The sequence below is a fragment of the Medicago truncatula genome, chromosome 2 (assembly GCF_003473485.1).
Source record: "Medicago truncatula cultivar Jemalong A17 chromosome 2, MtrunA17r5.0-ANR, whole genome shotgun sequence".
Lineage (NCBI taxonomy): Eukaryota > Viridiplantae > Streptophyta > Magnoliopsida > Fabales > Fabaceae > Medicago > Medicago truncatula.
Window position 1 is genome coordinate 2294617 of NC_053043.1, and position 20789 is coordinate 2315405.

Here is a 20789-nt window from a genome sequence, read left to right on the forward strand (position 1 = left end):
GACATGTTTTTGTCCCTCTAAATTAGCTCACCCAAAATGACATGTTTTTGTCCCTCTAAAACAACACATCACACAGTTTTAATATTAATTAAAAGGGGACTAAATTTTTTGGTTTATAACGAATTTTATTTTTAGTTCTATAAAAATGATATGTTTTTGTCTCTCCAAAATATTTTAGGCCTTATTAAATTAAAATTGATATATTATAATTAAATAGAGCTATAAATTGAAATATAAAATTGTAGGATGTACAACTAATAGCAAATAAAACAAAATTGATTTAAGATGGGCCCATGCTAAAACCCGCCCAATGAAGTAAAAGACACTTAACTGAATAGACTTGATAGCAGGTACCGTACGTCCAAGGAAAGAGCAAAGCAAATGTTTATTCTGATAAAATAGAAACAATGACGTGCACCTAAACAAATAGTAATGTAGTAATTTTATTTTAAATAGATTCAATGAAAGGAATGATAATAGTGGGGAGTAGTGGCGGTTCTACCGTATGGCGATCTCGGACGGTCATTCAGGTTCGATCGATAATTTTTGCACATTAAATTCAACCAAAAAGTCTATTAACACATTTACAAAAGGAAAAATTTGAGCAATCTGAAAATTGTCACACGCAAATAGGTTTTGGAATTTTATTTAGCACACTATTGACGTGTTCATTTCTCTTATTTTAACGGGTTAATTGTTCAAATTTACCCTGTAATATACTCTATGTTTGAAAAATGACCCAATATACGTGTAGTCTAAAAATGTGACCTACAAGTTGAATTTTTTCACTATTGTCATACATGTTTAGCACGTTAAAATATAGTTTTACACAAAATTAAATTTCTTCGACTAGGGATAAATTAATTATGAATTTTATCCCCTCATAATTATGAATTTCTTAAACAATTTATAATTAAGTTGTATCTCGTTTAAAAATTACAAAATTTCATTGTGAAGGTTCTTATCATGTTCTAGTCATGCCTACAAAATTAGGAAACTAAATTTGCTTGTGAGTATACGCTTACACGGAACAAAATTTCAATTTTGCACGTTTCAGTTGAAAAATCAAAATAAATTTAAACGACTTCAAAATGCTATGAAACTTTACAGATCCTTTTTATGTATTTTTATAGATGTCTCTGCAAATAATGAGCTCAAAATTCGATTTATAGATCGAGCACTACTAAAAAAATGTCATTTTCGGACGAAATTTCGGACGGTTTTGGGACGGAATTTAGACAAATAAGCTTCCGTCCCAAAATTCCGTCCGAAAACACAGATTTTTTAGTAGTGGAGATTTCTGTTGTTTTGTTTTTTGAGCTTTTGACACTTTAAAAATTCATAATTAATTTGTCGTTTGTCGAAAATTTATAATTTTTTTTTGTTAAAGCCATATTTTAACGTTCTTAACTCGCCTCTAGGAAATCATGAAAAAATTCAATCTCTCGGTTGCTTTTTTGGACTTCACGTATATTACAAGTTATAAATAATAAAAATCTCGAACTACATGGTCAGAATACATGTTATTTAATTACAGGGTCAATTTTCATACTTCACACGTGGTCAATTTCAATTAATAACCCTATTTTAAATTGCACTTTTGTTGACAAAATGATAAACCTCTTTTATTTCGATTTTTTTTTAGAAAAAAAAATAAAAAATAATTTTTTTTTGATTTATAACTGTTTATATAGTATGTCACATGTGAATTTATGATTAATTTTTTGCCCGAACTCCATAAATTTCCTGACTCCGCCACTTGTGGGGAGCAGATTCTTGAAAAGGATGGAGTACGACTCATCACCAACTATTATATCAAGACAACAATTGTAGTCAAATTTGTTTAGTTGTTTTTGTGTAAGTGAATTCTAGAGTCCTTTCAGCAACAAAAAGTAAAACTACTTACTTTTATGCGCCTATGCTCTTTTTTTTTTTTTTTTTTTTTTTTTTTTGGTAGATAGACGAAATGGCAAAGCTATTATAAACTCACACACACAAGTGGAGGTACCGGGGTTCGAACCCCGGTCATGATATCCGGCCTAACAATTTCGGCATTTTGCCAGTTGAGCTAGGACTTCTGGATTGCGCCTATGCTCTTTATTATAAGAAGAAAAACGAATAAAAAATATCAAACCAAGACAATAATTAATAGTTGCAACATTTTGAATGTTTTTATAATTATACTTTCATCGAAATTTGTAAAATATTAAATATACTACTAATATTAAAAAAAAAAATATTAAACGAAGGTTAAAAAGTCTTTTAACAAATAAATATATTTTAAAAGTTGTGACTTTTTTCTTTTAAACAGAACTAATTTTTTTCTTCTTCTTAATATCCGTGGGAGCATTATTTTTTGAAAAATGCTAGGATCGCACTCCCTAACGCACTATTTTAACACACACCAATAAAAATTTGCCATCATCTACTTTTTAAATTTCTTTACATGCTACCGGTTCATTTTTGTAACCAATTAATTTATCATTTTATTTATTATTATTATTATTATTATTATTATTATTATTATTATTTTTATTTATTTTAAATTTTCATCTCTCAACACTCAACTTCCCCACCAAAACCGTACATGCTTCTCATATGCCAAAAAAATAATATCAAAGTTGCTGCTTTTTGCTCAAATTAAATTGAATGGAAATGGAAAGTTGATGGGAGTTGTAGCTTTTCATGTTTCTGACCCATCAAAAATGAAGTTCTTGCACAAATATACCCAAAGATTTTTTTTCCATTGAAGCCTCAAAAGCCAAAACATCGTATAGAACATAGATCTGGAAAATTTCATCAACGGCCAAGTCAACGATGGCCACCGGAGCTTTCAACAATGACGATACGTTGGCAGTTAGTTAATAGAGACGAGATGCGGCACATTGAACCATGAGAGAAAGATGTGTCCTAATTGAAATGAGAAGATGCGATCCACATGAAAGACGATGAGATTGCAATTAAATTCTATTAAAAAATAAATAAGAAATTTTAAGCAACCTATTAAACCGATGAATAGGTAAAGAAATAAAGTGATTGGATGAGGTGGTTAATTTTTATTGGCGTGTGTTAGAGAATGTGATTCTAGCTTCTTTTTTTTTAGGGGGGTGTATTGAATTGAGAATTCAAGGGATTTTAAAAGACTTTTTTATTATAAAAGTCTAGTGGTATTCAATCAAGACTTTTATAAAATGTAAACAAATCTTGTGGTATTCAATTAAGACAATCATGACTTTTTTTTAAGGCAACAAAATCCGTTGGTATTCAATTAAGATTTCTCATGATATGCTCATTCAACAATCTCACAAAAAACCTTGAAACTTTTTGAGACATCTATATTTTTGTTTTCTCTTTCAACACTCATAGCCTATTCTTATTATTCCTTCGTCGGAATTACTCCTTATTCACAATGCAGTTGCTTCTCATTGTTGTTCATTGTTTTCTCTTTCCAGCACCCAGTTTTTATATTATTGCTTCTTATTGTTGTTCATGTTCCCGTCAAAAAAATATGTTGTTGTGCATGTTACTTACTAATACTAATTGTATTTCATACTAATTATATTTCATTTCACTATTAATATTACAGATTCATAAGTGTAAAATTTTTTCAAGTCAATTTGCTATTCTAATTTATTATAATTATTTGGGTTTTTTTAGCATATATTTTTTGTTGTTATTATTTTACCATACATTAACAAGGAAGGCAGCATTATGTTATTTTGTTGTTAACCATATTACAATTTGATAATTGTTCTCATTCACCCTTGTAATATTTAATTTTTCTTAAGAATTATACAATCCTTTCAATCTTAAAATCTCATGAAATCCTTCGAAATCTTAAAAGTTTATATTATAAATCCATTAAAATCCTGATTAAAAATCTTGATTGTAAAAAGTCCTTTCAATAAAGTCTTTTAAAATCCATCAAAATCAATACAATCACACAAAGTCTTTTAAAATCTTTAAGATTCTTTTTTCTAAAACAATCTTTTAAAATCCCAATCCAATACACCCCCTTAATTTTTTTAATTTGTGCAGAATGGATGCTTGAGTCAAGAAGTGGTGAAAACTAATATGATGTTAATTGTGCTGTGTATATGCATGCATGCATACAATCTCTCATACGGAGTGGAAATTTGAAACCACTTCAAAAATATATCATGGTTTTGTATTTCTGTTTCTGTCTTGACCACTTAATTCCCCTTAAAAAACAATAATGTCAATTTTCAGCAATAAAACAATAATGTCAATATCCCCGTGAGCTTAGCTCAGTTGGTAGGAATATTGCATATTATATGCAGGGGTCAGGGTTCGAACCCTGGACACTCCCCTTCTCCACAATTTAATTGTGTGAGTTCTAACCACTAGGCTACTTGACAAAAAAAAAAAAAAACAATAATGTCAATTTGTAGTGTTTATCTAGTGCACGAATTGCGATTAAAAGGTTATTGTTCTTCGGATTTTGCATTTCCATTTTAAATGAAAATGGGACAAGTTGGTTATAGTTTTTGAGAGGACATTAATTAAAATGATTAATTGCAAACAAAATGCATCTAATTACCTTAAATCACAAATTATAAGTTGTTTTTAAGAAAAAATTTATCCCAAATTTCCTATTGTATACCCTTGACTATTTTTATTTTTTTAACAAACGCTTGACTATTTAATACTCTCTTTTCTTTCAATTATTTAAATTTTTCTTCCTTATGCCATTAAGAATTTTTTTTATTTTTAAAACTACATATAATATCATTTTTTTTCATATAACATTGACTATATTCTTAATTTGTGTAAAATAATCAAAACTATTTATAATTTGGAGGGGAAAGATAATTGTTTTGAAATTATAATATTTAGGGGTCATAAGTAGAAATAACTATTTTCCCTAACCTGACTTTAAATGAAAGTCAAATGCGCCATTAAGGTCACATGTTAAGGCACTCATTATAAAAATATATGTATCGAAATTCGTGCATTTAACTTCTTACTAGTTAAAATATTATGTTTTTCAATGTATAGTTACTCGGTTTTTTTTTTAGATTACCCTCTCTTGTTTAGAGGGTATTTACCCTCTCATGATATCAACCAATCAAAATGTAAATATACATTGACAACATTAAATGTCATAAATGAGTCAATTTTTTCTATAAAAAAAAAAATCAATTATAATGATCATAAGGTAACTTTTAATACTTCTAATTTTTATTTAATTATAGACATGATTACATTAGAGATCTTTTATCTAATTTATTTGTAACACTTTGGTCCTTTATCTTTATTTTTTTTCGTTTAGGTCTTTTATCTCTTATAAAAGCACATATACATCCTTTTTCTCATATTTTTTTAAAAAAATACATAATTTTATTTTTTAAAATATATTTTTATAAAAAATGAAAAATCCATAAATATGATGTAGATGTTCATCATCTTCATCTTCTTCCTTTGAATTTTCATCATCTTCATTGAATCAAAAAAATTTCTACACAAATATCATAAATTAATGTTATATTCACCTCAAATCTTCTTTTAAACACAAAAATCAAAACCTTGTAGAGAAAGAGATTTAGTTTTATCGAGAAAAAAAAAAGATTGTCACACCGTATATTATTATTATTATTTTCTAACTCAATATTCAAACCCGACATAAAAATAACCCCAAAATTGAGAGCAGCTTTCCACATCAATTTTGTTGTTTCCAGAACAATCTTAACTTTCGTAAAGCCTAACCCTTCCGCCAGTGACTAAGCCTCAACCATCCGCCTTGCAACATTTGTGAAATTAAGGTTTTAATTTTTGTGTTTAAAAGAAGATTTGAGGTGAATATAACATTAATTCACGATATTTGGAGATATAGTTTAGTAAAAAAAATAAAATATTTAAAGAAGTTGATGAAGATTCAAAGGAAGAAGATGATGAAAATTTTCATCATATTTCTGGATTTTTTTTCATTTTTAATAAAAAATGAGAAAAAAAGATGTATATGTGCTTCTAAGAGAGATAAATGACCAAATTGTTACAAATAAATAAGATAAAGGACCCATAATGTAATCTTGTCTTAATTATATTTAGGTGTTCAATCTTAATTAATTTACACTACAGGATTGACTTATAACAATTAAAATTTCACATCAAATTCCTTTCATCTGAATGTCCTTAAATTTATCAGTTATATTCATAAAATTTCTTCTTCCCATTTTGATTGTTCAATTTTGTCGTTCCCAACTGCCGCATTTTTCAATTTTCGTGAGAATCCTCGTCGTTCGTTTGATTCCAAATATCTTGAGAATTGTCGTTATTTCCAGTACCACGTCAGGTATGGTGACTTGATTTTTCTTTTCGATTTGATTTTTCTTGGTTGTGAAGTAGTTAATTATAACAATTGAGTAAGTCATCTGTTGTACTTTGAGGACTGCTAGCAGGTGTTGCCGCTGTGATGTTGTGGGAGTCTGCTAGCATTTTTTTGGTTGCTGCTGAAATGGTTATGTGATGAGGCTTTTGTTCTTTTGTTTGGACTTAAAGGCTTTGACTGATAGTGAGGCATGTCTATGCTTGTTATGAGATTTTATTAGGTTGGCTGCTTAAATAAAAAAATAAGTCACGATACCTGACACAGTTCTAGAAACAACGACAATTATCACTATAATTGGAAACTGCGGCAGTTTGGAACGACAAAATTGAACAATCAAAATGGGAAGAAGAATGAAAATGAATCAAGAATTGATCAATAGGAAAGAATAAAGAAGAAGAAATTTGAATGAAGGAGATGTTTTTGTTCTCACGTTCGGGGTTTTGGAATGGAAGAAATTTTATGAATGTAACTGATGAATTTAAGGACATCCAGATGAAAGAAATTTGATGTAAAATTTTATTTATTATAAGTCTTGTGGTGTAAATTAATTAAGATTGAACACCTTAATATTTAAAAAAAAATCAATTGTTGTTTAAAAAAAAAATTAAATAAAAATTGTTTTGAACAAGAAAATTAAATAAAAATTAAAAGTATTAAAAGTTACCTTATGATTAAGATTAACTCTCCTTCAAAAAAAAAAAAAGATTAAAATTAACTCTTTTTATTTTTAGAAAAAATCTACTCATTTATTTGACATTTAATGTTACTTATGTATATTACATTTTGATTGGTTTATATCATGAGAGAGTAATTACCCTCTAAACAAGAGAGGATAACGTAGGCCTCACCTGTTACTCATGTTAGGTTCCTTCACATGTGATCTTAAAGCAGAAGATAACATGACCCCATAGTTAAATTTGTTTGTTTGTATGAGAAGGAGAGACGTGTTACACCACATCCATAAATTCATAATCATAACACCACATCCATAATCATATCATGATTCCTTTATATAAACCCTCACCATTCTCATTTTTTGTGTCACACACATATCCATCGCCACAAAAGAGTAAAGTTGCACCAAACATTTACGTAAATATGGAACCATGGTTCATTGTCCTCGTTACTCTTTGCATCATCTTCCTTATCAGAGCCATCCTCTCCTTATTCACAACCACCATACCCCTCCCTCCCGGCCCTCTACACATCCCCATCATCACAAACTTCCAATTGCTCCAAAAATCAATCTCCCAACTTGAACCTTTTCTCAAAACTCTCCATGCCAAACATGGTCCTATCATCACTGTCCATATCGGTTCTCGACCTTCCATTTTCATTAACGACCATACTCTGGCCCACCATGTTCTCGTTCAAAACTCATCCATCTTCTCTGATCGCCCTACAGCTCTTCCTACTTCCAAAATGTTGTCCAGCAACCAACACAACATCAACACCGCTTATTATGGCCCAACATGGCGTACCCTTCGTCGTAACCTTGCTTCCGAGATGCTTCATCCATCCAAACTCAAATCGTTCTCAGAAATTCGGAAGTGGGTCTTACGCACTCTCATCAATCGTCTCAAAACTGCATCAGAATCGGAACTAACGGATTCTATTAAGGTTATGCCACACTTCAAATATGCTATGTTCTCTTTACTTGTTTTTATGTGTTTTGGTGAAAGAGTTAACGATGAGAAAATCAGTGATATTGAGCGTGTACAAAGGAAGATTATGTTAAATTTTGGCAGATTCAATAAACTGAACTTCTGGCCGAAAGTTACAAGGATTTTGTTGCGTAACCAATGGGAGGAGTTTTTGAAGTTACTTAAGGATCAAGAGGATGTTCTGCTTCCGCTGATAAGAGCAAGGAAGCAAGTTAAGGAGAGTAAATTGAACAATATTAATACTGTTGTTTCATATGCAGATACTCTCTTAGAGTTAGAGTGGCCTGAGGAGAAACGGAAGCTGAGTGAGAATGAAATGGTTAATCTTTGTTCAGAGTTTTTGAACGGTGGGACAGACACTACTTCCACTAGTTTGCAGTGGATTATGGCGAATGTAGTGAAGTACCCAGAAGTGCAGGGGAGGCTTGTGGAGGAGATTCGGGAGGTGATGGGTGGTGATGAAAATGGAGAGAAGGAGGAAGTGAAAGAGGAAGACTTGCAGAAACTTCGGTATTTGAAGTGTGTGGTTTTGGAAGGGTTGAGGCGTCATCCACCGGGGAAATTTCCGTTGCCACACGCGGTGAAAGAGGATGTGGTTTTGGACGGTTATTTGGTGCCTAAAAACGGGACGGTGAATTTCTTGCTGGCGGAGATGGCGTTGGATCCTCGTGTTTGGGAGGACCCGTTGGAGTTTAAGCCAGAAAGGTTTTTGAAGGATGAGACTTTTGACATTACAGGAAGTAAAGAGATAAAGATGATGCCGTTTGGAGCTGGAAGAAGAATTTGTCCCGGACTTAATTTAGCTTTGCTCCATTTGGAATATTTTGTGGCTAACTTGGTTTGGAATTTCGATTGGAAGGTTCCAGAGGGCGGGCATGTTGATTTGACGGAAATACAAGAATTCACCATGGTGATGAAAAATCCATTGCAAGTTCATATTTCTCCTAGGATATAGATTATGTGTGTTATATGTAACGATGTGGAGTATGTAATGTTGTTGTGTGAACCACCCTAGATTCTCTGCTTGAGAATGTCATAACACAGCAGGGGAGTATTATATGTGGATTTGTCATATGGTGGGATTTTGTTTCATATAATGATCCGTTATGCATATATATGCCTTCACATATGTTATTGTTCTTTCTTATATATCTTGTTTCCTGTATAAATAAAAACTTTGCCTGTCATTCTTGTAAGTCAAGATACTTTCATTGTAAAAATATATGATCTTTGTTGTAGTAATATTGAAGTTGGTTTATTTTGTTAATCTGTTTGGTCTTGGCGGTTATAGATTATGTTTCCTCCCTAAACATCTGTGGTCTTAAATTATAGGGTTGTAACTTGTAATTTTGAGTGTGCAGAAGTGATGCATAGAATAGAGTTATGGCCAAAGTGAAATGGTGCTTCATGATTTTCTTAATAATAAGAGATCTACTAAAAAGTACCATAACTATCAACACATTGGGAACTTGAACAGTTTCACCTTTCATTTGATAGGTTAAATTGAGTTCATACAAATACTAATTTCTAATTTTTTAATACTTACAACAAGTATCCTAAAGATACTCTTTAGTATTTGACGATTTGCCATTCTCAAGTCTTCACTTGCATCAGATATTGACTTCATATGCTAATTAGATAACACTGTTTTCATTGATCTTATGGTTGTATAGTGTGATATGCAAATATTGTGGAGGCCAAATTGAACTTCTTATTAGACAGGCAGAAGATTATAACACAGAGAAGGTTGTGGACGACTGGAGGTGACGTGACGTATTTAATTTACAAATGATTTTGATAACGATTGTACTTGAAACACTCTTTGAATATTCTAAAATACGAATTATTCTTTTAGGAAAATCGAATATTTTGATTTTTAATACATTGAATACACGTGTTTTCAATACTACTTATTATATATGGTTTTTAAAGAGTGCTCCATAATACTAGTAAACATTTATCTTTTTAAAAAGTAGGAATAAAAAAATTGAGTAATCAGAAAAATTGGTGACCAATCATAAGTGTGAATAAAAATAGAGCGAATAGATAAATTGATCCTCAAAATTATAAAAAATCTATCAAAATAGTCATTGATTTTTTTGCCACAAATTCTTTCATAACTCTTGTGGTTATAATTTGTAAAAAAAAAAAAACTTTTGTTGGTATAAGGTAGGACCAGCATTCTATATTGAGGCTGTAACAAAAAAACAAAACATTCTATATTGAGGTGACATTGACAATGACGTAGGACCAACCTTCAATTATATATCACGTCACAGTAACAACAGAGAGATCATTTTTCAAATGAATGTCATGGAAAATTTCCATTTCCATTGGAAATCATACTAGAAAACAGAGAGAAAATTATTACCTGATAGCAATATCACTTAGTTAGCTATTGCTTGCTGCGCAAGTAACTGAGCTTAATTAGGATTATATTTCTCTTTAGTTTGTCCATAGTAGTTTATCATGCATTTAGATTCTTGTATATATACCGGTTGTAAGCTCTCATTTGATCAATAACAATTCATTCTATTCAACCCACTTAGGTTGATTTGTTGGTATTGGCTTGAGATCTGGGAGTGTACTCCTCCTCCTCGAGGTCTCAGATTCGATTTTCTTCGGTGTCAATTTGAATGGGCTAATTTAGCTTCTTCAAAAAAAAAAATCATTCTATTCATTTTACTTGGTTTCCTAATAAAAATATCTCATCTTGTAATCGTGGTTCAATAGAAATTAGAATGAATGAAAAGACTTCAAGGAAAATGCTCATATACAAGCAATAGAAGAAATCTGCTATAACATATTCAGTTAGAGATTACAGTTCAAAAGCTTATCTAATTAATCAACTCCAAGTGTGTAACAGTTTTAGAAGAACACTTCTATGGTCAAAACCCCAAATATAATTCATTCGCACATTTACAAAACTTGAAAAAGGTACAATAGAAGACAATTGAATAAATCCTAAAAAAAATTGAATATATAATGTGTATTTTTGACATAATTAAATAAAATGTATTGTTATGTGTGTGTGGCCACATAATTTTTATTTTGGCATGTGATCATAGAAATATTTCTCACAATTTTAAATAACATTTTACTATTTAAGAGGTGTATTTGTAATACAAAAAATAATGAGCTAGTTTAATAGATTCCTACAAACCTATCTAACTAGGACCACTCATTTTTGTACACAATAAGGACAGTACAGACATATTGTCGTGCCACAAAAGTAATCCACTTCAGATCATATATTATGGGTACTGTTTTGTCTATCCAAAAAGGACAATATTTAATTTTGAAAAAACATATTTTATTCTTATTAAGAATTCTGAAATTTTATTTCAAAGATTTATATATAACGATAAAGAGTGAGTATCATATTAATGTATAGAGAAAAAACATGTTTGATGAACATTTCCTTCAGATTCAACGGGTGAAACTATTGCAATTTTAGCCTATACTTTTAATTTAAATTAGAACCTGGCCATTCACATTTAACGCATAAATATTGCCTTTGTTTATGGAATTTTTTGCTTATCTTCTTATTCCTAAACAAAGCTTTGTTGCTCTAACTTTAACCTAATATTTTAACCCTAATATTTTAGCAACTTTTCCCTCCTTTAAAACCTAACCATATTTCCTAATTCTCCTCCTCCAAACCTTAACCATCTAACTTCACTCCTCCTAAACCATATTTCCTAATTCCCCTCCTCCAAACCCTAACCAATATATTTTAATCCTTTCTCCTAAACCGAAATCTCTTTTTAAAACAATACCTTTCTCTCCTCCAAACCCTCACCAATATATTTTAATCCTTTCTCCTAAACCGAAATCTCTTTTCAACATGGCTTCCAGAAACATTCAGACTTTGCTGTGATACCACTGCCTCACTGGTAACCATATCTTCATTCCACTCTGGTTTAAACTAAATATATAGATTTTTGCTCTTATTCCTCGCTGTTTTAAAGTATAAATCATTCTTTAATCCCTTTCAATCTTTTGTAGGTCCGTTGGTGAAAAACCCTTTTTCCGATCTTGACAAAGCAATCAACAAGCTCAGACTGAAATACAGATCATATATCGTTGAATATGACATTGATGTTGTATGTGCTTTTTGCGAAATATACCTATTCTTAATTATTTGCATTCTATTTTTATCAATGTTTGTGATGTTTTTGTTTGTTATTTTTTTAGGGTGCAGTATGCTTGCTTAACATGTTTGGCGGTGATTTCGGAGATCAAATTGGGCGCTATGCAATATTGACAGATCCTAAGTCCAACAAGGTGTGAAGATCAGAGGGGGTGCTCCGATGGTTGGGTCACATGATACCATCTACCTTGATGTTATTTACAATTAGCCCATGTTTAGATAAATTGTGCAAGACCTTTCCAATTTGAATTTTAAGTTTTAGTTTCTTAGAGTTTTGGAAGCATCTATTTTTTTTGTCTTTGAATTTGGCAAATGTCCCTTGAATTTCATAAATAATTCAGCCTTGCTTGCTTTGCTTTCGGATTTATATATTTGTGTTTGTTTTTGTGTTGCTGAATCAATTTAGTAGCATGGCTGTGTTACTGAAGCATTTTAGTAACATTTTTAGTAACATTATTAGTAACAATTACTAGAATCAATTTAGTAGCATAGCTGTGTAACGTCTCCTCTTAACATTATTACTAACAATTACTAATCCTAATCTCTAAAATATGTTTTGGGTGGAAACAAACTAAAATCCTAATCCTAATTTCTCTCAATCAAGTAACTAAGAGATTTCATCCACATCTCTAAACTAACTTTTTGGTGGAAAGAAACTAAAATCCTTATTTCTATAATTCAAATAATTAGGGAATTTCATCCACATCTCTAAAATATGTTTTGGGTGGAAACAAACTAAAAATCCTAATTCCAGTCATTCAAATAACTACTAAAGATTTCATCCACATCTCTAAAATATGTTTTGGGTGGAAACAAACTAAAATCCTAATCCTAATTTCTGTCATTCATGTAACTAAGAGATTTCATCCACATCTCTAAACTATGTTTTTGGTGGAAACAAACTAAAATTCTTATTTCTCTCATTCAATTAATTAGGGGATTTCATCCACATCTTTAAAATATGTTTTGGGTGGAAACAAACTAAAAATCATAATTCCTCTCATTCAAGTAACTACTAAAGATTTCATCCACATCTCTAAAATATGTTTTGGGTGGAAACAAACTAAAAATCCTAATTCCTCTCATTCAAGTAACTACTAAAGATTTCATCCACATCTCTAAAATATGTTTTGGGTGGAAACAAACTTAAATCCTAATCCTAATTTCTTTTTAAGTAACTAAGATATTTCATCCACATCTCTAATCTAACTTTTTGGTGGAAACAAACTAAAATTCTTATTTATCTCATTCAAATAAGTAGGAGATTTCATCCATATCTCTAAAATATGTTTTCGGTGGAAACAAACTAAAAATTCTAATTCTTCTCTCATTCAAGTAACTAAGAGATTTCATCCACATCTCTAAAGTAACTTTTTGGTGGAAACAAACTAAAATCCTTATTTCTCTCATTCAAATAAGTAGGGGATTTCATCCACATCTCTAAAATATGTTTTGGGTGGAAACAAACTAAAAATCCTAATTCCTCTCATTCAAGTAACTACTACACATTTCATCCACATCTCTAAAATATGTTTTGGCGAATCAACTATGGTAATTCTTAAGTCACAAAAAATGCCAATTCTTAAGTAAAACAAAGTGCCCCATCAACAATATTAATTTCATTTTATTCATATTAATCTTTATCCTAAAATGTTGGCCACTTCCTAATTTTGTTCCACTATTTTGTGCTTATCTAGATAACTAATACTCTTTATATCTCAACCGACATATCCTACTCACACGTATTCCACCTTTTCCTATAAATATATCATAACCTATTAGCCAAACCATCTCAATCTAAATAAGCATCCTCTTTCTTGGAAAGGAAAAAACAAGCCAATGATGTCTGCCAAATACACTCCAATCTCAGCTGTTTCTGGATGAAGAAAGAATTTCAAGATGTGTGTGCGAGTTGCTCACATTTGGTTGATTCGAGAGAAGAAGGTCCCCACTAGCATCATTTTCATGAACATGTTAGTGGTCGATGAAAAGGTTTCTGCATGTTTGCACTCTTAGCTTTAAAATTAAACTAATGTCATTGTTGTTTTTTAGTTATGTAATTTAACCAGCTGTTTAATGTTGTTGTTGTCGTCAATAGGGTGGACGTATTCACGCCACATCTAGAAAAGATTTGGTGGCAAAGTTCAGGTCCATGGTTCAAGAAGGGGGTACATATCAGCTTGAAAATGCAATGGTAGGTTTTAATGAAAGTCCTTATAAGGTAACTTCACACAAACATAAGCTTAGTATGATGCACAATTCAAATTTTACCAAAGTACACTCGCCTGCTATCCCTATGAACGTTTTTGAGTTCAAGCCATTCAATGAAATTCTCTCTTCAACTGTCGAGGAAGTATCTACGGATAAGACTTCAATTCTGAATGTGTGTTGTACATTATTTCTACCTATAAGCATTCGTTTAGGAATTTCATACATTTGTTTTTGCTTTTGTATACGTAATTTCAGATGTTATTGGTCATGTAATTGAAAGAGGTGATATAAGGGAAACTGAAAAGGACGGAAGGAAAAACAGGGTTATTGATCTCACTTTAGAAGATCTTGAGTAAGATTTGTCTCTTTCTTTGTACCTGGTTGTAATATAATTTTAATATACCTTATGTTCCTGAATTGATATTTTGGTAATATTTTATTACAGAAACAACCGCTTGCATTGCTCTCTTTGGGGTGAACATGCAGACAAAATTGTGACCTTTTATGGCAACCATGACAACGACACACCTACTATATTGATATTGCAGTTTTGCAAGACACGCATGTATTTAGGTATGTCGTGTTTTAAGTTTGTGCTTTCTGCTGATATCAACAATGAAATGTGAAATTATGTTCACTTGCAATTGATTTTTAAAAAATTAGGTGCTATGGGAGTTGCTAATGCCTTTAATGGGACTAAGCTGATACTTAATGGCGATTTTCCTGATGTCGCTGTGTACATGACACAGTAACCATTTACATTTTTATATGCTTTAGAATAAAGGCAAGTTTTTTTGGTCGTAATTAAGTTGTCTGGAGGTCTCACCACTCTTCTATTAACATTGGTGCCCTTTTATTAGAATGAAAAATGCATCAATACAGTTCACCCGAAGTGTCAGCCAAATTTCAACGAATAGCTCAGCGTCTTTATCAGATGACTTGCTCAACACTAATCGAATGACAATTGAAAGCATGATTGAGTCAACTGAGGTAGCTATCTGTTTATTGAAATTTTTAGATGTCGTTTTGGATTCATCTTTGTTATTTTTCACATGGACAGTTGTACATGGCAATATCACGGGTTACTTCGAGGGGTGGTTTAAAGATATTGATTAATGACGACGACGGCGATGATACCGATGTTGCAAGTGTGGTCTACAGAAAAGTTTTCCGTAATGTGTAGGACTTTTTTGTGTACTATTCATTTTCTTACTTATTGAAACTATTTGCATATCAACGAACTTCAGTTTCCCTTTTAAAATTATATGTTTTGTTAAAGTAATAGGAACTACGTACTAGAATTATGGAACAATAACAAAGTCTATGGTAATTGACATTTTGCTTTGATTCACGATAATTTTTTCATTCAAGCGAACTACAGTGTCTTATTTTTTCAGTGAGTATTAATTTTTTTAAATGACACGTGCGTTAACACGGGTCAATGGTCTAGTATGGTGTAATCAGCATTTATATTTTGTGTAGTAGTGAATGAATGGATTGTCACTAAAAAACTTGGAAATGCTCTTAAGGGAGGGAGGGAGAGATGTGATAAGAGGAGTATTAATTTTATTATTAAAATCAACTCAAATAAATATTTTGTTAAAACGGAGCATATCACATATGCCACAATTAAGACGAGACAGATAATATTTTTAATTGTTAATTAAAATTAGCATTTGACAGGACATTAATTAAAATGATTAATTGCGTAAACAAAATGCATAAAATTACCCTTCATCACAAATTATAAGTCATTTTGAAGAAAAAAATTATCCCAAAGTATAAACCATTTTATAATACAAATGAAACATTAATGATTATTTTTTTATTATACCATTGACTATTTAATACTCTTTTATAAAAGATAATTTTGTAAAACTACTTATAATTTCATTTTTCCCGTATAAAATTGATTACATGTCTTAAATCATAAAAGTACAAAGGGTTTGTTGCTAATGGCACTTCCTCCATCCAAACCAATTTTGGTTAAGTATGGGCTAGTTGGGCCAGATTATGTGCAATCTTGTTTCGTGATCTAGGGGTAAAATTAAAGGACATGTGTCAAAAGAGGATTGCTCCTTACGGATTTGTTTTTGGATAATGTACCCAAGATAAGATGTATTTATCACACTTTCCTCTTTCACTTTGCAAATCAAAATTTTACTATCCTGGATAATGGTAGAAACTATTTATAATTTGGGACGGAGGTAATACTGTTTTGAAATTAAAATAATCAAGGGTCATAAGTATATAACCATTTTCCTTAAAAAAAAAAAAAAAACTTCACCTTAAATGAAATGAGGAATGCTAACAACATATTTTTTAACACATACTTTTCAACACACCTTCTTGATTGGTTAAAACTCACATAGTCCAACCAAATTTATATGGGACTCATATGATTAGATGGGAATCATGTGAATTTTAACCGATCGAAGAAAGTGTGTTGTTGAAAAATGTGTTTTAAAATATGTGTTGCTAGTTTTTCTTTAAATGAAATTTGTTTGTATGAGAAGGAGAGACATAATACCACATCCATAATAATAACAACAATATCATATGATTTCCCTAAAAAAGTAAAAAATAATATCATATGATTTGTTTATATAAATGCTCCTCATTCTCATTTTTTGTGTCACAGATATATCCATCCCCACAAAAGAGTAAAGTTGCACCAAACTTTTACACAATGGAAACATGGTTCATTGTCCTCATTACTCTCTGCATCATCTTCCTCATCGGAGTCATTCTTGCCTCCTTCACAACCACCGTACCCTTCCCTCCTGGCCCTCCACACATCCCCATCCTCACAAACATTCAGTTGCTCCGAAAACCATCCTCCCAACTTGAACCTTTTCTCAAAACTCTCCATGCCAAACATGGTCCTATCATCACTCTCCACATCGGTTCTCGACCTTCCATTTTCATCGATGACCATGCTCTGGCCCACCATGTTCTCGTTCAAAACTCAGACATCTACTCTGATCGCCCTAAAGCTTTTCCTACTTCCAAAATGTTGTCCAGCAACCAACACAACATCAGCTCCGGTTTTTATGGCCCAACATGGCGTACCCTCCGTCGTAACCTTGCTTCCGAGATACTTCATCCTTCCAAAACCAAATCGTTCTCAGAAATTCGGAAGTGGGTGTTACACACTCTCATCAACCGTCTCAAAACCGCATCGGAATCTGCAGATTCTGTCACGGTTGTTTCTCCCTTTCGTTATGCTATGTTTAGCTTACTTGTTTTTATGTGTTTTGGTGAAAGAGTTAACGATGAGAATATCAGTGATATTGAGCGTGTGCAAATGACAATTATGTTAAATATCGGCAGATTCAATATACTGAATTTCTGGCCGAAAGTTACAAGGATTTTGTTGCGTAACCGATGGAAGGAGTTTTTGAAGTTACTTAAGGATCAAGAGGATGTTCTACTTCCGCTGATAAGAGCGAGGAAACAAGTTAAGGAGAGTAAATTGAACAATGTTAATACTGTTGTTTCGTATGCAGATACTCTTCTAGAGTTGGAGTTGCCCGAGGAGAAACGAAAGTTGAGTGAGAATGAAATGGTTAATCTTTGTTCAGAGTTTCTGAATGGTGGGACGGATACTACTTCCACTACTTTGCAATGGATTATGGCGAATTTGGTTAAGTACCCAGAAGTGCAGAGGAGGCTTGTGGAGGAGATTCGGGAGGTGATGGGTGGTGATGAGAATGGAGAGAAGGAGGAAGTGAAAGAGGAAGAATTGCAGAAACTTCGGTATTTGAAATGTGTTGTTTTGGAAGGGTTGAGGCGTCATCCACCGGGGCATTTTCTGTTGCCACACGCGGTGAAAGAGGATGTGGTTTTGAACGGTTATTTGGTGCCTAAAAATGGGACGGTGAATTTCATGCTGGCGGAGATGGGGTGGGATCCTCGTGTTTGGGAGGATCCAATGGAGTTTAAGCCAGAAAGGTTTTGGAAGGATGAGAATTTTGACATTACAGGGAGTAAGGAGATAAAGATGATGCCGTTTGAAGCTGAAAGGAGAATTTGTCCTGCACTTAATTTAGCTTTGCTCCATTTAGAATATTTTGTGGCTAATTTGGTTTGGAATTTCGATTGGAAGCTTCCAGAGGGCGGCTATGTTGATTTGTCGGAAAAACAAGAATTCAATATGGTGATGAAAAATCCATTGCAAGTTCATATTTCTCCTAGGATATAGATTATGTTTTTTATGTGTAATGATAAATCGTATGTTCCTGTGTGAACCACTCTAGATTCTCTGCTTGAGAATGTCATAACACAGCAAAGAAATATTATATGTGGATTTTGGCTGTTTTTTCCGCGTTTGCGGCCCCTTGTATTGTTGTTTTAGCGTTCTTTGGTGCTTTTTGCACCTAGTTCAGCTTAATAATATTTGCAGTTTAAAAAAAATATACGTGGATTTGTCACATTGTGGTATTTTGTTTGATACAATTATCCCTTATGCGCATACATATATGCCTTTAATATCATAATTGTTCATTCTTATATATCTTGTTTCTTGTATAAAATAAAACATGCATGGTCCCCGTGAGCTTAGCTCAGTTGGCAGGGACAATGTATTATTATATGTAGGGGTCGGGGTTCGAACCCCGGACACCCCACTTATTTACTTTAAAAGTGAATTTCTAACCACTAGGCTACCTGACCAAAAAAAAAAAAACATGCATGGACTTCCTGTAAGTCGAGATACTTTCACCAAAAGTGATGCATAGAATAGAGTTATGGCCAAAGTGAAATGGTGCTTCATGATTTTCTTAATAACAAGATCCACAGATGTATATAGCTTGTTTCTCGACCTGAGTTAATCATCATCAATTTCTGTATCAACAATCTTCTACTTCTATTTGAAATAGTAACATGTGTTCCTCTCAACAGGTCTATTAATAAGTACCATAACACAACAATCAACACATTGGGAACTTGAACAATTTCACCTTTCATTTGATAGGTTAAATTGAGTTCGTACAAACAGTAGATTATATAGTTATAGCATGAAATTGATAAATAATAATTATAATAATTTACTCAAAATAATATTAGAAATAATGGTCACTTACATAAAGAAAAAAATAATAGATTAATAGTCACTTAACAACAACAACAAAAAAACAAAAAAACTTAAAATATCTGTTTAGGACTTTTGAAACTTAAAAAACTTATTTGAGACTTTTAAAACTCAAAAGACCACTTTAAAAAAAACGAAAAACTTAAAGCAGATTGACCTTTAATATTTTCTTACAATTTAGAGTAATAATTTAATTACACCTACCTATCTAACTAGGACCAAATCTTTCCAAAAAAAGAAAAAACTAACTAGGACCACTCATTTGACAGGGATATTGCATATTATATGCAGGGGCCGGGGTTCAAACTCTGGACACTCCACTTCTCCACAATTTAATTGTGTGAGTTCTAGCCATTAGGCTACTTAAAAAAAAAAAAAAAAAAAAGAACAGACGTAGTGTGGTACCACAAAAGTAATCTACTTCGGTTCATATATTATGGATATAGTACAGACATAGTGTCTAACCAAAAAGGACGATATTTAATTTTGAAAAAACATTTTTTATTCTTATTAAGAATTCTGAAAGAAAAAAAAAATTATACATAATGATAAAATTAACATATTAACAATTATAAAATATTCAAATGTCTAGATGAAATAAATAACTTTGTACTATTTAGAAAGAAATCTTTTAAATCAAAATGACATTATTTTTAGCTATGAAAGAAAACAATTTTTTTTAATGAAGTTAGTTAACCACCATTCAACGCTTAATACATGCTTTGATCCCTTAACTTATTTTTGGATTTCATTTTGATCCCCTAACTATAAAGTGTCTCAATTTGGTCCCTTATGTCTTCTGCCGTTACCTCTTTTGGTCCTCTCCGTTAGTTTGTTTTCAAAAATAGTTAACCCTTGTCCACATGTCATTTAAGATTGGAGATCAAGGGCTAGATTTGAAAAGTACACAAGTATACAATGGGCTCACAACATATAATCATTTCTATTTTTCTTGATTTCCTAAAAATATAAATTTAAAATCACCATCAATTTACATCTTTTTTAAATAATTTGTATCCAGATTTTTAAAAATTAAAATATTTTTCAGAATTTTGTAGGAAAAAAAAAATCTGACCTTTTTTAAAAATTTCGTAATATTTTTTTTTTTTTCAAATTTTGAAAAAGATTTTATAAAATTCAAGAATAACTTTTTTTTTCATATTTTATAAAAATCTGAATTTTTTTTATATATTTTTCAAAATTAAAATATTTTGTAGAAAAAATTAAAAATAACCTTTTTTTTTCGTAAAAAAATATGACCTTTTTTATAACCTTTTTAAATTCAGAATTCTGGATTTTTTAAATTAAAATATTTTCCAG

The 20789-nt window shown here is 31.5% G+C and overlaps 2 protein-coding genes across 2 annotated transcripts; both read left to right on the forward strand.

The window, feature by feature from the left end:
- Positions 1-7364: 7364 nt before the first annotated feature.
- Positions 7365-9255, forward strand: LOC11425146 (cytochrome P450 89A2). The gene has a single exon (XM_003593278.4). The coding sequence runs from the start codon at positions 7448-7450 to the stop codon at positions 8966-8968; it is 1521 nt and encodes a 506-aa protein (XP_003593326.3). The 5' UTR covers positions 7365-7447; the 3' UTR covers positions 8969-9255.
- A 7712-nt stretch (positions 9256-16967) lies between these two features.
- On the forward strand, positions 16968-18795 carry LOC11423596 (cytochrome P450 89A2). The gene has a single exon (XM_003593280.3). It carries the CDS (start codon positions 16971-16973, stop codon positions 18579-18581), a length of 1611 nt encoding a protein of 536 aa, XP_003593328.2. The 5' UTR covers positions 16968-16970; the 3' UTR covers positions 18582-18795.
- Positions 18796-20789: the final 1994 nt, after the last annotated feature.

What these genes read in the sequence shown, in the direction of transcription:
- LOC11425146 (XM_003593278.4), top strand. Translation starts at nt 7,448, where the DNA reads ATGGAACCATGGTTCATTGTCCTCGTTACTCTTTGCATCATCTTCCTT.
- LOC11423596 (XM_003593280.3), top strand. Translation starts at nt 16,971, where the DNA reads ATGATTTGTTTATATAAATGCTCCTCATTCTCATTTTTTGTGTCACAG.